This window comes from Lynx canadensis, chromosome A2 (genome assembly GCF_007474595.2).
Source record: "Lynx canadensis isolate LIC74 chromosome A2, mLynCan4.pri.v2, whole genome shotgun sequence".
Taxonomy (NCBI): Eukaryota; Metazoa; Chordata; class Mammalia; order Carnivora; family Felidae; genus Lynx; species Lynx canadensis.
The window spans coordinates 77,006,597-77,023,316 of record NC_044304.2 but is presented as its reverse complement, the minus strand read 5'-3'; the positions used below and the strand labels follow the sequence as shown (position 1 = coordinate 77,023,316).

The 16,720-nt window shown below is 39.5% G+C and overlaps 1 protein-coding gene across 2 annotated transcripts in view; it reads left to right on the top strand.

Annotated features, from left to right (window-relative positions):
* PRKAR2B (protein kinase cAMP-dependent type II regulatory subunit beta) overlaps positions 1 to 16,720 on the top strand; it is a 102,870-nt gene that overhangs the window by 51,188 nt on the left and 34,962 nt on the right. For both annotated transcript variants that reach the window (XM_030307775.1, XM_030307774.1), the window contains exon 3: positions 14,860 to 14,912. In XM_030307775.1, the coding sequence (XP_030163635.1) occupies positions 14,860 to 14,912 (53 nt within the window). The remainder of the gene's footprint in view (positions 1 to 14,859; positions 14,913 to 16,720) is intronic.

Genomic DNA, 16,720 nt, shown 5'->3' with positions numbered 1-16,720 from the left:
CCAAGATACATGAACTAGGAGGAAGTAGTTAGACCATCAGCCCATTGTGCTGTTATTTTTTTTTCCTACTGATTGATTGATTGATACTTTAACTTAAATACAAGTTAACATATAGTGTCATAATGGTTTCAGGAGTAGAATTTAGGGATTCATCACTTACATATAACACCCAGTGCTCATGCCAACAAGTGCCCTCCTTAATGCCCATCACCCACTTAGCCCATCCCCCACCCAACACCCTCCAGCAACCTTCAGTTTGTTCTCTGTATTTAAGAGTCTCTTACGGTTTGCCACTATTGTGCTGTTATTGACATATGCATTGTGTATGTTAGAAATCCAGTAATGCAGTTTTATAGTTATTGGTTTATGCCATCTTGTCTTTTAAAGTAAAAATTAAGAGAAAAAACAGCAAAAGTGTGTTTATACAGTCTTGTATATTTACTCACATATTAACCATTTCCAACCCTCTTCATTTCTTCCTGCCAATTTGAGTTAGCATCTGATGACGTATCCTTTTAGCCTGAAGGACTTCCTTTAGTATTTCTTATAGGGCACATCTGCTAGCAACAAATATTCTCAGTCTTTGTTTACCTGAGAATGAATTCATGTTATCTTCATTTTTAAAGGATAGTTTTGCTGGGTATGGAATTCTTCGTGAAACAAATTCTTCGTGAAACAATCAATGCCTTCTGATCTTTATTGTTTCTGATGAGAGGTTAACTATTATTTTATTATTCCCTGGTATATGATAAATTTTTTTGGCAGTTTTGAGGATTTTCTTTGTTTTTGATTTTTAAACACTTTACTAAAATGTGTCTAGCTATAGATTTTTTGGTGTGTGTTTATTCTAGGCTAAGTTTCATTGAGATTCTTGGGTAGTTAATGTTTTTCATAAAATTTAGGAATTGGGGGGCTATTATTTCTTCCTATTTTTTTTCTGCCCCTTTCTCTCTTATTTTGGACCTGCCATTATGTGTAGGTTAGCATGCTTGATGTTGTCTCCTAGGTCTCTGAGGCTGTCTTTTATTTATTCATTTTTTAAGTCTGTTTTACAGATTGAGTAATTTCTGTTGCTCTGTCTTCCAAGTTTCTTGGTTCTTTCTCTTGCCAAGTCAAACTTGGTGAGCCCATCTAGTGAATTTTCTGTCTCAGTTATTAGGTTTTCAACTCGAGAATTTCATTTGGTTCTTTTTTTTTTTTAATGTTTATTTATTTTGGAGAGACAGAGCACAAGTCAGGGAGGGGCAGAGGGAGAGGGAGACACAGAATCCAAAGCAGGTTCCACGCTCGATCTGTCAGCACAAAGCCCCACGCAGGGCTTGAACTCACAAACTGAGAGATCATGCCTGAGCCAAAGTTGAACGCTTAACCAACCGAACCACCCAGTGCCCCAAACTGTGTACCGGTCTTGAAGCTTACTTAAAAAAAATTTTTTTTACATTTATTCATTTTTTGATAGCACAAGCGGAGGAGGGGTAGAGAGAGAGAGAGGGAGACACAAAATCTGAAGCAGGCTCCAGGCTCCAAGCTATCAGCACAGAGCCCGACGCGGGGCTCAAACTCACAAACCGCGAGATCATGACCTGAGCCGATTGCTCAACCTACGCCGGATGCTTAACCAACTGACCTAAGCCGGACGCTTAACCGACTGAGCCGCTCAGGCGCCCCTTGAAGCTTACTTTAAAAATAAATGAATAAATAAAACTACTAAGATTTAGTGATCATTTCTTGTATCATTATATACCCCTATAAAATTTAATTTTTAAATGGACTCGTAGTATATCAGTAGTATATATATATATATATATATAGATAGATAGATAGATATCATTAATTTATTGTTTATTGTTGAAGTTCAGATTTCTTCTATTTTGATCTGTCATCTCTTCAGATTACTTGAAGAGCACTTGTTGAAGTCGATATGAGCATTTTCAAGACCTACTATTTTCAAACTGACTCTTCCATCCAGCCCTACCCCCAGTTTAGAGTTTCACCAGCAGAATATAAAAGAGCTCATTCTAAAATAGGCATCGTCTCTAAAACTGGATTTTATTAAAAAAAAAACAAGTAACTTTGCTAATTTTAGATTTTAAATGTGTAATTGCTATTTTATCTTATTTTTGTATTTCTCATTTTGTCTTTGTGTAATTTTTCTTTTTAATTAAAAATTAATTTAAATTCATTGTCATTTATCACCTCACAGATCTTGACAGTTTTTTAAAGCTTCCCTTAATAAAATAGAAATGGAAATTTTCTTTTCTTCAGGAGGAAAGTTCTATTAAGCTATTGTAAGGATTTATTTCTTTTGGCTTTAAATAATGAATAAGCTAGACTGAATTGCATTTACTTGTGAATATATATCATAATATATTTTAAGTCTTTGGATATTGATATGTACTGTTTTGTTACAATTTGGTCATATTTTTCTAAAATAACGTTGAAATTCTTATTATACTTCTGATAATCACATAGGCTTGAATTGAAAGGTGTTCCCCTAATGCTTACATTTGGTAGTTTTATTACTAAACCTGGAAGCTGGAAATTGACCAAACTCTTTTCCCATAATTCTGGCTATATTTAATCCCAAATTCACATCCTAGAGCCATCTGATCAAATGATTCTGGTCCTGAAAATTTATTAATTATGAGAAGAATCCCTGTAGTGTTTCTATTCCTATAATTTTTTCATAGGTACATGTTAAGCAGCATTAGTCTCAAAAACAGTAAACAAATTAAATTATTCAGAAGCTCTAAGTTGCCCCAGCTCTACTACATCTGAAGGACAGAATTGTGTTTTGGTAAATAGGAGTATATCATTCATTATCAGCTAGCATTTATATTCATGTTACTTTACTGTGATCCAGGGTCTCAGACCAAAACAAAATTCCAAGAACTGAGCTTTTGTGCTCTTGGGAAGCTGTTTGTTGACTTTTAATCAAAGTATGAAAATTCTTTTTTGATTTCTCCTTGGCTGTTAATTTCTGAAAACCCATAATATTTATCAAATATAATGCTCAAATCCTCCTTAGACTATTTCAGCAAAACACAAATATAATTTCTATTATAGTACTCTCCTCTACAACAAATGGACCTACTTGTCTGCTACTCGGTAGTTCTGGAGCATATCATTGAAGAATTATGGTGATTAACAGTAAACACACTCAGGGGCGCCTGGCTGGCTCAGTTGGTTAAGCATCTGACTCTTGATTTCAGCTTAGGTCACGATCTCATGGTTTGTGGGTTCGAGCCCTGTGTCTGGCTCTGTGCTGACCGTGTGGAGCCTGCTTGGGATTCTCTCTCTCCCTCTCTCTCTGCTCTCCCCCGCTTGTGCATGTATGCTGTCTCTCAAAAAACAAACAAACAAAAAAACCAAAAAACTAACTTAAAAGTAGTAAACACATACATGGGCTTTAAAATGTTGATGGATATCAAAATATTCTCAAAATTATTCTTCAGGCCCTTTTTGTGGTATCTCTTCACCTTATTCTTGGTCATTTATAAGTTTTTATTCTGTCTGTTAAAGAAAATTTACTTGGAATGTATTATTTGGAAAATACCCACATATTGGGCCCTTTGATTACATACCCTTGCCATTTCTTGGATCTTGCACATTGTTAAGTTTTCTTATATCCTTAACTGATGAATGGAGCATTAGTAACTATAGGGGGACCACTGTTTCACGTGAGAGGGAGTGGGAGCTCATGTGGTACTCCTCTATTCTCTGAGCTTAGTGTATGAATAGTGGTACTGTGTACAATGTTTAGAAACCTACCATCTTGATGTGATTCTTTTTATAAACCTATTGAATGCCTTGTCCTCTTGTGTCCTACTCCTTATAAACAAGTTAATTATCAAAAGAGGTGATGGTTTCAGGGACTGAACGCATATGTGAAGAGCATGTGGTGAAAAGGAAATGGGCTGGGGGTAGATCCAATGATTGAATCCACATACTTGATAACTAAAGTTTTAAGATACTTTGGAGCCCATCTCTAGAATAAAAATTCACTTAGCGTATGTACGTGAGTTCTGACAGGACTTTGTTTTTGCTTAGGAGGCAGTTTTGAAAAAAAATGCATACATTTTTTTGGGATTAAAGGAGGTTTTGGTTTCCATAGCTTTAATAATAGGAAAATAGCAAATGATGAGCAAATTCTAATTTGTTTGAAGCTCTCTATTGCTGGTCATTTCTGTATCTCAGTGACACTGAGCATGATGGTTTATTTGCAAGGTGAGACTTGTTCCTGATTTACAGTCACTTAAAGTAGGTGGTATACAGATGGGGGAGAATAGTTTTTAGAAACAAAAACATAGAAATGAATTTGTAAGTTATGAAGTTCTACTCTAAATATCTCCCTTGTTGAAAGGGCAGCAAAAACAATGAATCAGGGCAATTGAATGAAATGTGTGGTAGCTAAAATCTTATTTATGTGACAGTAGACTGTTGTATAGTGGAAATAAGAGGAAAAAATTTATAGACATTTTTTAGGATTGGTAATTGTATGTGGGAGATGATTTAGGAACCTATTTGAATGAAGGTTTATGACAGAATTTTACAGAGAACCTGAAGGTGGTCTGGGAAGGGTTGATTCTTAAAGCCATATCCATAACCTTGGGGAGAGGTAAAACAACTGGATTAGGTAGAAACTGTTTCTCTCCAGACACCGTATGTTTTCACTCTTACGTGGATCCTGAGAAACTTAACAGAAGACCGTGGGGGAGGGGAAGGAAAAAAAAAGTTAGGGAGGGAGCCAAACCATAAGAGACTCTTAAAAACTGAGAATAAACTGAGGGTTGATGGGGGGTAGGAGGGAGGGGAGGATGGGTGATGGGCATTGAGGAGGGCACCTGTTGGGATGAGCACTGGGTGTTGTATGGAAACCAATTTGACAATAAATTTCATATTAAAAAAAAACTGTTTCTCTCACTTCAACAAGACAGGGTTATACAGTTATACATCTTGGCTAAAAGTTCTATAGTAAGATTTTGCCGACATGAACATAGCTGATCTGGGAATTAAATACTCACTGGTGTACTACTTAATGAAGCCTGCCAACATTTCTGGAAGATAGGTGCAACAATATTTATATTGCTGTCTTTGTAGCTGAAATTTAGGCAGTAATGGTAGATTATAATAACTTTTAAGATTTTGATGCAAGAAATACTGAAATATTAAGTTGTATGTTAAATGACTATTCAGTTAATACTTGGAAGGCAGTTTTAAGGAAATCGTAATGATTCTGTTCAGAGTTTATGAGCCTTAGTGTGTAGATTTTTTTTTAATGTTTATTTATTTATTTTTGAGAAAGAGAGAACACAAGCAGGGGTGGGGCAGAGAGAGGGGGAGACACAGAATCCAAAACAGGCTCCAGGCTCTGAGCTGTCAGCACAGCCCCTGACTCAGGGCTCAAACTCATGAACCATGAGATCGTGACTTGAGCTGAAGTCAGACACTTAGCTGACTGAGCCACCCAGGTACCCCTAGTCTGTAGATCTTTAAACTAAGAACTTTTAACCTTGTTTTTAAATAAACTGTGAAGTTGATTTCAGTACTCTCACCGTTCCCCTTTTAAGCAATAGGACGAGAGAGGAAACCTTGGGCTTAAGGCCAGTAGCTGGTTTCTCTGCTCATTAGGGCTCTTCATAATATTCTGGTTTTCTCTCCTCTGAGCATGTGGTGGATGCAGGTCCCTTTCTCCTGAACTTAGGAATGTCCATGTCACTTGCCCTGTGAACTGTGATTATGTATTCCTTCTTGGCAGAAGTGACATGTATCACTTCAGGCAGAAGCTTTAGGAGTGTAGGGGAAGAAAAATTCTCCTGTACCCTCTTTGGGGCTCTGGCTGGGCCTAAGAAACTGACATAGGATTAATAGGAGAACTTACATACATTTCATTGAATGTCTACATATATGTGGGATCCTTCACAAGAAAACGAAGACCCAAGCAAGTGACTAGAGCAGGAAGCTTTTCTATCTTTGAGGCGACAGTAAGTTTGTAAAGTATTGACAAGACAGAAAGGGGTTTGGGCTCTGAGTAGTAAATGGTCAAGAGGTAGCAAGGGTTTTTTTTATTTAAAAAAAAATTTTTAAGTACTTATTTTTGAGAGAGAGAGAGAGTGAGAGAGAGCAAGCATGCAAACAGGGGAGGAGCAGACAGAGAGGGAGACACAGAATCTGAAGCAGGCTCCAGGCCCTGAGCTGTCAGCACAGAGCCCATCGCGGGGCTGAACTCAAAAACCCAGAGATCATGATCTGAGCCAAAGTCAGTCTATTAACTGACTGAGCCACCCTAGTGTCCCAACAAGGGTTGTTTATACAGCCTTCTTGGCCCTAACTTCCTTGTCTTTCATAAGGATGGGTGTCTCCCTTCCTCCTGGTACAGGAAAGGTATTTTTCACCTGGGAGATTTCAGGGGAAAAGGGCGATGTGGGGGAGGTCAGAGTGACCTTCTTGCTCATGCCGTTTTGTCAGACTTTTTCGGCTTAACGCAGTCCAAATAAGGTGCCATGTTTTGGGGTGCTGGGTCTTGAACCAGGAGCCAGTGAGCAGTTTGCCACTGCCTTGGGGACCGGTGACATTCCAAATGGTGGAGGCTCTGTCGGCCTGCAGCCTTCAACAAAGACGACAGGGAGCAAAGTACCCACGGGACATGGATATGGCCATATCCATGGACATATCCTGTGAGCAAGAAGGAAACTTTTTTTTCAGTCACTCCGTTTTGGGAATGCTTGTTATTGTAGTATAAGCCAGCCTACCCTGGCAGATGCAGTTTCACTAGGTCTAAGATCAAAAGAAAACCATACTTTTCTCACCACTAAAATGCCTATTCATTTCCTCACTCATCTTTGTTCCCATTGACTGTGTGCCAGCTACTGTTTTAAGTGCTAGAAATGCCACACCGAACCAGTTTCCTCTTTTCTCCCACTTCTTCCCACTGCCTGTTGACTGCCAGGGGGCTTCTTTCTCTGTGAAGCCTCCTCTGTCCTCCAAGCAGCTGCTCACTCGTTTTCCCCTGTGCTTCTACAGCATTCTTTTCCTCTGCATCATCTCTCAAATTCCACAATTAAAATTTTTTTTAATTTTTTAAAATGTTTATTTATTTTTGAGGCAGAGACAGAGCATGAGCAGGGGAGGGGCAGAGAGAGAGGGAGACACAATTCGAAGCAGGCTCCAGGCTCTGAGCTGTCAGTGCAGAGCCCGATGCAGGGCTTGAACTCAAGCTGGGAGATCATGACCTGAGCTGAAGTCCGACGCTTAACCAACGGAGCCACCCAGGCGCCCCCAAAATATTTTTTAATGATAAATAAGAATTCCAATGGAGGGGCGCCTGGGTGGCTCAAGTTGGTTAAGCGTCCGACTCATGAGCTCACGGTTCATGGGTTTGAGCCCTGCATCCAGCTTTGTGCTGACAGTGTGGAGCTGGCTTGGAATTCTCTCTCTCTCCCTCTCTCTCTGCCCCTCCCATGTGCTCACTCGCTCACTCTCTTGCTCTCTCTCAAAATAAGTAAAAAATGAACTTAAAAAATTAAAAAAAAAAAATTCTGATGGGTTCTTTTGCTTGAACGTGATTTGGGATCAAAATGTGAGCTTCTCCATTGTTAGATGTGTCCAAATGCCTTTGCTCCGTGAATTCAAAGTTAGGATCTTCACTGATGTGTCAGAGCAGATGGACACCACCCCTACCAGGGTAGAAATGTGGGTGGGGGAGGGGGAGAGTCCGTTGACTGTCACTGTGCCTTTATTTGGCTGGAAATAGTGCATCTTATCCAGGTGCTTTTTTATTATTTTTGTCTCTCCCCCAAAGTCTTTTTAGGCTCCTTTCCCTCATCACTACCACCTCCATAATGAAATTTTAATACCACTCATGTACTGTATATCTGTTTGTGTATTGTGTATATATATGTGCTTTACCCCCACACACACAAAAAAAGGAGTTTTTTTGTGCTCTCCCCCAACTAATCTTGCTTTTTACTAGTATTTGTAAGGGTAATTTTTTTCCCTTTGTAGGAGGGCATTTCCACTTCAATAAGCTAAGTTTAACCGTATTGCAGCAGAACTCTGTTGTCTAATGCACCTGTGCTTTTTATCAGAGCTTTATTTTAAGCTGATTATCATTTAAATACATATGCTAAAATCTTACTGTACTGAGAACACTGGAAAAGTGAACGTTAATGTATTTTACAGGAATCGATTTTTTTCTAGGTTAAATGCCTTTAAACCATGCAGTTTCTCTGTACAGGCCACATTTGCTTTTTCCTCCTTTGACAAATATCTATTGAAGATGTACTGTGCGCAGGGCTCTGTGCCAGGTGCTGAGGCCCAGTGTAGTGGCTCACGGAGTTCAGGCTGCTATATGCTTTGTTAGGCAGCAAGCTAGCACGGGTTATATAAACTAGTCCGATGCAGAGCTGTTTGAACAAATTTTTATACGTTTCCAACAAAGTACAGTGGACACTGGGTGAAAACCCCTGGGAGGTGCTGTAATCCCTTGTGCAGTAGAATAAGAAGGGTACTTGGTCTTTGTCCTGAGTCCCTGGCACAGAGCTCCTCAAACCCTTAGAATCTCCTGAGTGATAGGAATTTATTTGCTACGCAGTGACTCTTGGCTGAGGGGCTTCTCGATAGCTTGAGAATGGGGGCTGGTTGCCAGAAAGAACAAACTTTGATTAGAAGCTTGGAACTTTTCTGCCCTAACCCCAACCTTTGGGAAGTGGAAGGAGACTGGAGATGGAGTTAATCACTGGCGGCCAGTGATTTAATTAATTGTGCCTGTGTAGTAAAACCCTAGATGACAAGGAGCACCTGGGTGGCTTCGTTGGTTAAGCATCCAACTCTTGGTTTTGGCTCAGGTCATGATCTCACAGTTTGTGGGATCAAGCCCCACGTTGGGCTCTGTGCTTACAGTAGGGAGCCTGCTTGGGATTCTCTCTCTCTCTCTCTCTCTCTCTCTCTCTCTCTCTCTCTCTCTGTGTGTGTGTGTCTCTGTCTCTCAAAATAAACATTAAAGGGGAAAAAAAAAAAAAGAAGAAACTGTAGATGACAGGGTTGAGAGCTTCCAGATTGGTGAACACATCAGAGTGCTGGGAGGGTGGCATACCCAGAGAGCACTTGGAGATTCTGCCCCTCCCCCATACCTTGCCCTGTGAATCTCTCCCATTGGCTGTTCTTGAGTTGTTCCCTTTATAATAAACCAGTAAGAGTAAGGAAGGCACTTTCCTGAGTTCTGTGATTCATTCTAGTGAATTATGGAACCAGAGTGGTCATGAGAACCCTCAATTTATAACTGGTTAGTGGCCTGGGAATCGAGATCAGCATCTGAAGTGGGGTTGGTCCTGCAAGACTGAGCCCTTTGACTTGTGGCATCTGACACTAACTTCAGGTAGAAAGTATCAATTAAATTGGATTGGTAGACAATCCAGTTGGTATCAGAGAGTCAGAGCAGTGCTGTTGGGAGAAACAACATGTATTTGGTGTCATGATGGGAAAAAAAAATCCCTTAACCTTGGCTGTCACTGCAGTTGATCCTTGAATAACACAGGTGTGAACTGTTCAGAATCACTTATACATGGATTTTTTTCAGTAAGCCTGGTACAGCATCACAGTACTGTAAATGTATTTTCTGTTCCTTAAGATGTTCTTAATAACATTTTCTTCTGTCTAGCCTTCTTTGTTATAAGAATACAGTTTCTAACACATATAACATACAAATGTGGGTTAATCAACTGTGTATGTTATCAGTAAGGCTTCCAATCAACTGTAGGCTACTTGTAAAGTTTTCAGAGAGTCAAAGTTATATGTGGATTTTTTAGGGGCGCTTGGGTGGCTCAGTTGGTTGAGCATCCAACTCTTGATCTTGGTCTCAGGGTTGTGAGTTCAAGTCCTATGTTGGGCTCCGTGCTGGGCATGAAGTCTACTTTAAAAAAAGGTTATATGTGGATTTTCAACAGCATGGGGGTTGTCTTCCCTAACCCCTTCATTGTTCACAGGTTAACTGTGTGCAGGTGTGTGTGTGTGTGTGTGTGTGTGTGTCTTACATGAGAAGATTGAGGGCCAAGCCCCAGAAGGTACAGAGTCAATATTGTTCCCACTTACCTATTCTGTCCTGCGAACTATGACAGGTGACTGGCTATGTAATACATGCATATCACAGTACAATGTGGGAATCAACTTAAATTCTTAGATCATTCTAGATGTCCAAATAGATAATGTGAATATAGCAGGAAAGCCTCAATATAGGGTTCACTTAAAGAATAAGGCTCTGGCCCTTCCTACTGTGTAATGGCCACACAAAGAAGAGAATATATAGTTTCAGGCTCAATTTCAGATTTCCCAGGAGGGATAAGGTAAATACATTTTCCAAAGAATACAAAACAGCTCATAGTAGCTGGAGGCTTTGGTTTGAGGGTCCTTCAGGTACAGAGCCTTCATCCATTCATTCCTTGTACATATATTTCCTGAGCTTCTAATCTCTGTGCCAGGCCCCTTGGTGAACAGATAAAAGTTCTCATTTCTTTCTGTTTCCATTTCTTGGACAAATGGTGTTAGACATTTTAGCAAAGAAGGACAACTTTTTTTAAACATTTATTGTTGAGAGACAGAGAAAGACAGAGTGTGAGCAGGGGAGGGGCAGAGAGAGAGGGAGACACAGAATCCAAAGCAAGTTCCAGGCTCTGAGCTGTCAGCACAGAGCTCAACGGGGGGCTTGAACTCACAAACTGTGAGGTCATGACCTGAACTGAAGTCAGACGCTTAACCAACTGAGCCACCCAGGCGCCCCATGAAGGACAACTTTTTATTCATTCATTTATTCTACTTGTGTTGGAGAGTCTATAATGCAGGTAGAATATTAGGAGATACTTAAACAAGGTATCATCTCTGCCCTCAAAGACCTTGCAAGCTTGTTTGTTCATTAATCAGTCATTCATTCAAAAAAGTATGCCTTGAGCCAGGTGGCATGCCAGGTCCATGCTAGGGAACTAGAGAGGGAACAGGAGCGCACAGTTAGCTCCTGATGGGCTGTAAGTCCCAGCCTCAAGGGGGAGCAGAGGGTAACACCTTTGGGAGAGTACAGAGTGTTAAGTGAAAACTGTGATCTCTGCCCATGGTATTGGGTCAGGGCAAAGGGAGTGCACAATGGGTTTTCCTAAACTAGCTCTAAGGAGGGTGCCTCTTGTCTAACTTTTTAGTTGGGGCTGGAGAGAAAGGATGGCTTGGAAAGGAGTTCCAGTCCCAGGAAACAGCATAAGTAAAGATTTGGGGGATGGAAAACACCATGGCAGCGTACAAGACTGCATGTGCTGTGTTTTGATTTGGCTGTAGGAGGAGGGAGATGAACTGTAATGTAGTGAAACAGTTGCACATAAATGCCAAGAACTAAATCCTTGTAATATTGGCACAGTAAATGGTTCAAGGAAATGGGCAGCCAAGAAACAAATAAGCAATGCTGTAGATATCACAAATTAGAAGGGTGTTAAATAACAAATAATACTGGGACAGTTAATAAGCTATTTAGAAATATAGTAGATTCTTACTCATAATTTTTGTCAGAGGTTAGGGGATTGGAATTTAGAGATTTTAGAGAATTAAGATTGCCCTCTATGCATTAAAATTTAAGATCAACACTAAAGGATTTACCTACTATACCAGCTCATTGAATATGTGATCCCATTAGCAGTGCTGACCACATGGGCCCCATATTTACAAGGGCCCCGAGTTTGGTCTAATGTTCTGTTGTTGCCCTCCTGAAATTCTTAATTTTGGAAAACAGGTCTGTGTTTTCATTTTGCACTGAGTCCTGCTTATTATGTAGCAGTCCTGCTTGTGGGATTGGTCATCTATGAAAACAAGTTTACAGAGCCAAGCTTTAGAAGTAGATGTCCTCATGCTTTTGGAAGAGTTGCAGCCAACAGGATTAAAGTGTGTAGGCCACAAGAGCAGGACCATCTGTATGGTGTCTGTGGAAGCCTCAAGCTGTCCCAGACTGATGCCACTAAACATTCATTTTATTAGACACACTCTCTGCCTCTAGCTCTTTCTCATCGAGCAGCCTTTTAATTGTGATTTGGCTTCTTCCATGGTCTTCCTGCAGGGAGAGAGCTGGTCATGCTGACTCCATACTTGATTCAGGGGTGAGTTACTAAATTGGTGTTCTGGCGATACGCATCAGTGAGGTGTTTTAATGGGAGCTTGCCCCTGAGAGACAGGCCCCCGCTTCTGTTCAGTTTCTGAGATAGAAGGTTGAAGTCCATGCATTAGGCTGGTGAGTTCACCAGAGTCAAGTGCAGAGCAGAACATTAGTTAAGAACAAGGGCTCTGGGGTCAGCCAGACAATGAATGCTGTGATCAGGTATTGGTCCTGTTGAACTAAAATGTGTGATCTGGGCCAAGATACATAAACTCTTAGTGCCCTAGCCTTTCATCTGTCGATTGGTGATAGAAAACCTACCTTAGGGTTGTTGTGAGATTGAATGAGAAAATATACACTAAGTCAGGGTTCCTCACCCACAGCTTGTTGACAGCTTGAGCCAGGTGATTGTGGGTTGTGGGGAAGGGGAGCTGCCCCATGCGTTGTGGCTTGTTTATTGGTATCTTTGGCGTCCCTCAGTAGCCTGCAGCTTCCCCCTAAGCACCCCCCAGTTGTGACAATCAGAGTATCTCCAGACATTGCCAGATGTCCTCTGGGTACAGAATTGGTCCTGGTTACAAATCATTCACTCACTGGCCAAGGTGTATATAGAGTAATGCCTGGAGAAAAGAAAGCACATGTTAGGTTTTATAATAATAAGGGTGGTTGGGGTGCCTGGGTGGCTCAGTCGGTTAAGCATCAGACTTAGGCTCAGGTTATGATCTCACAGTTAGTGGATTCGAGCCCTGCATCGAGCTCTGTGCTGACAACTCGGAGCCTGGAGCCTGCTTCGGATTCGGTGTCTCCCTCTCTGTCAGTCCTTCCCCTACTGTCTCTCTCTCTCTCTCTCTCTCTCTCTCTCTCTCTCTCTCTCTCAAAAATAAATAAACATTGGGAAAAAAATTTTTTTAATAATAAGGGCAGTAGTAGTACTAATGATGATAGACTCCTGAGGCCTCTGGAAAGACATTTGTCAGCTGCTCACTGAACCTCTGTTCTTTAAATTTCTCCCGTCTGCAGCAGAATAAAGGTCCACATGAATTAAAGGGCAAATGTAAAAAGATCTACTTTTAAAAAAGTGCAAGAGAGGTAAATCTTTAGATTTGTAAATAAAGAAGGAGTTTCTAAGCTCAAAACCAGTGGTATTTTGGGGATGTTTAATGTTGAGTTTAAATCATATAGAGGAATTTTCTTCCTTGATCTCACTACATTAAAAATAAATAAATATGCCTAGCTTGTGAAAACTTTGTAATTGTAGTTTAAAAAGCACACTGGATAAAATGACTGTGAGAAATAGGTCAGTGGTGTTAAGAAACTGGTGTAAATCAAAAAGAAAACCAAATGCATACAGAAATTCCTCATATATAAAGACAAAGGTAGAAATATAGTCAGCTTATTAACATTTGAACATAGTTTAAAATGCAAAATAATATTTATTTACTTATAAATTTTTATTTATTTATTTTGAGAGAGGAGGAGGGGGCCGAGGGAGAGGAGAGAGAGAATCCCAAGCAGGCTCCATGCTGTCGGTGCAGAGCCCAACACGGTGCTGTATCTCACAAACTGAGATCATGACCTGAGCCAAAATCCAGAGTCAGATGCTTAACTGACTGAACCACACAGGTGCTCCTAAAATTCAGAATAATTTTTGAAATTTTAAATAAATTTTTCATAGGCAGGATTTTAAGCAGTAACGTCCAATTCTGTTGTATAGTTTAGAGAAGTCTTACACCTTCTTTGTGGGACAGCAGATGGGTACAGTCCCTCTGGAAGGAAGCTTGGTAATAAGTATGCCTTAAAAAATTGTCATACCTGTTAGCCCCCAAAAATTACGTTTGGGAATAATTCCCATAGCATAATCTGAAATGTAGACAAATATTTATGCATGAAGAGGTTTATTGCAAGCTTCTTTTAATAGAAGCCAGCTAAGTGTCTAGCATTATGGGAGTGGTTAATGTTAGTTTATGATAATTAATCAGCAGTCTTTAAAACAATTTTTGCAAAATGTTCCTAGTGGCATATGCAATTCTTACAGTGTTAAATGAAAAAAGCAAGCTATTAACTGAATATACAGTATGAACTCAACTCAGAATAAAAACTAGAAAGGAATATGAGCACGTTAATCATATTTGCCCTTGGAAGACTGGGTTATGAGTAATTTAGGGTAGGTACTCGTAACTCTACAATTAAGTTGATCATCTCATAGCAGACTTAGACTTTTTTTGGTGTCTCTTTGAGGAATTTTTAAATATTGTGCATTTCTAGAGCTTGGAAATGAAGGTGGAACAGGTGAAGCTATGTTTCTTTGAGTAACAGAAAGTAGAAAGCAATTGTCATTGTCTTAAAGTACTGTTTTACTGGTTCGTGGGTTCGAGCTCCACGTTGGGCTCTGTGCTGACAGTGCTGAGCCTGGAGCCTGCTTCAGAGTCTGTGTCTCCCTCTCTCTCTGCCCCTCCCCTGCTCACGCTCTGTCTCTCTCTCAAAAAAAAAAAAATAAATAAATAAACATTAAAAAAATTAAAAAATTTAAAAAATAAAGTACTGTTTTATATTTTAATCAATTTTTTATAAATTGAAATAAGAAATTGGTTTTGGGGTGTAGACTGCTTGCCCTGGCTGAAATGAATTAATGTTGTTTTATACCATGGTTCTCTTTTTGTTCATTTATTTTTTTAAGGTATATTTATTGTAGCATGTTTCTTGATAAAAACATCAAATGTCCATTTTTATTTTTATAGTATGTGCCGAAGCTTATAATCCTGATGAAGAAGAAGATGATGCAGAGTCCAGGGTATGTAATTAATAAGTTAATTTTAAATTATACTCCTGTATTGGATCAGGAATATAATAATAAAAGATGTTAACAGGCATATAGATGAACAGAAGGCATAATGGAAGTATTTTGACTGTTTGTTTTTCCTGGTTTTCTCTTGGATGCTTTACTTCTACTTCAAGTTCTATAGAATTACTTTTTTCCAAAAAGAGTCTTTTTGTTTGGGTAAAAGGAAAGAAGAACATAAACACCAGTTGTGGTTTCATTTCTTTTTGCACAAATACGGCCTGGTGATGAAAAATGTTTTTTAGCTATCTTTCTCATAGTGTTAATGCTGTTTTTTCTGATAGTATTTCTAGTAAAGAAAAATACCGGGGAAAGCCTTTTGTTCCTACTAGTTTATAACAACAGAAGCTTATTCTGAAACAAACAAAATCACAGTAAAATTACATCTAATGTGTCAGTTTAAAAGTTCTTTTAAAAATCTATTATGAGTCTTAATAGATTGCTCAGAAACTGATTTCTTGAAGGCTGTAATGTTATTTGTAAGAATTTGTCCAGTTTTGTTTGAAGCAGTTTTTAAGCTATGTCCCTTCACTCCCTTCACCTTTTATTTATTTAGTAAAAAGTAAGCTAAATATAAGAGATTGCTCTGCCTGAAAAATGGAAAGTAATGATTTTCTTTTTTTTCTTTCCTTCCTTCCTTCCTTCCTTCCTTCCTTCCTTCCTTCCTTCCTTCCTTCCTTCCTTCCTTTCTGTCTTTGTTTCATACTTACTTGGCAAAAGCTCCATTTGTTGTTTGGCCTCAAAAAATAAAAATTTATTTCTGTAGCTCTGACAATACTTAAATAAGATTGAGTTTTAATATGGAAAAGCAAATAGTATATCCCTAAGTCATTACATCATTAAGCTCCCTGAAATATATGTAAAATCCAGGGGTAGAAAGATCAAGGAGCCTCTGTTACACAGAAGGTCTTGAAGAAAATCCCATCTCATTCTTGTACCTGTGGGGATTCCCAGCACCAGCATGGGGGGAGCTCACGGTTTGCTACCAGAACTCAAATTAATTTGATAATGTCTATAAATTCTGGCCTGAAATTATGTTTTCTTAGGATTAAGGTATCATTACTAATGTGTGGCATATTGTTAGCATTTCGTGTAGGTGGAAAAACCAGGCCTTGCCCGTCGTGTACTTGATTTATGTATCTAGCAGAAACAATAACGGGTGACTTTGAAGAGGACACACATCTTTACACTTGTTCATAGCTACCATTTGATCCGTGATAGGTAAAGTGGTTGGCTGGGTCACACTCCACTTAATTCCTAACAGTCTTATTTGGGAGGGGTGGTACCAGTTAAGACTCATTTGGCTACATTAAAAAACCCAATCACATTGAGATAAAAATTAAAAAAAAAATATATATATATATATATATATTGGGGAAATTTACTGGATATATTCTTGGAAATCTCATAGAATTCCAGAAAGAATTAAAAAACCCAAAAAACCGAAGCCGTAGCTGGTAGACAGGAGCCAGGCCACCTCTGGGGTCTCTCCATAGCAGTGATTCAGGACTTAAGACTACTGCTCTGGAAAGGGACTTGGCTACCAATTGCTTTTATGCTGTGTCTCTCAGTTTAAAGACCCAGTTTCCCTGGGAGAGTTTCTCACGGACCCAGCTAGGGGGCCAGGGACAAGAGGTGCAGACTTAGCTACTGGCCACCACTTTTAAGTGAAGGCAGTTCCTAGAGAAGGAGGAATCTCGATGGGTGGGGATTTACCGCTAGAGTTATCCCCTGTAACACCCTTCATATTACTTTTAACA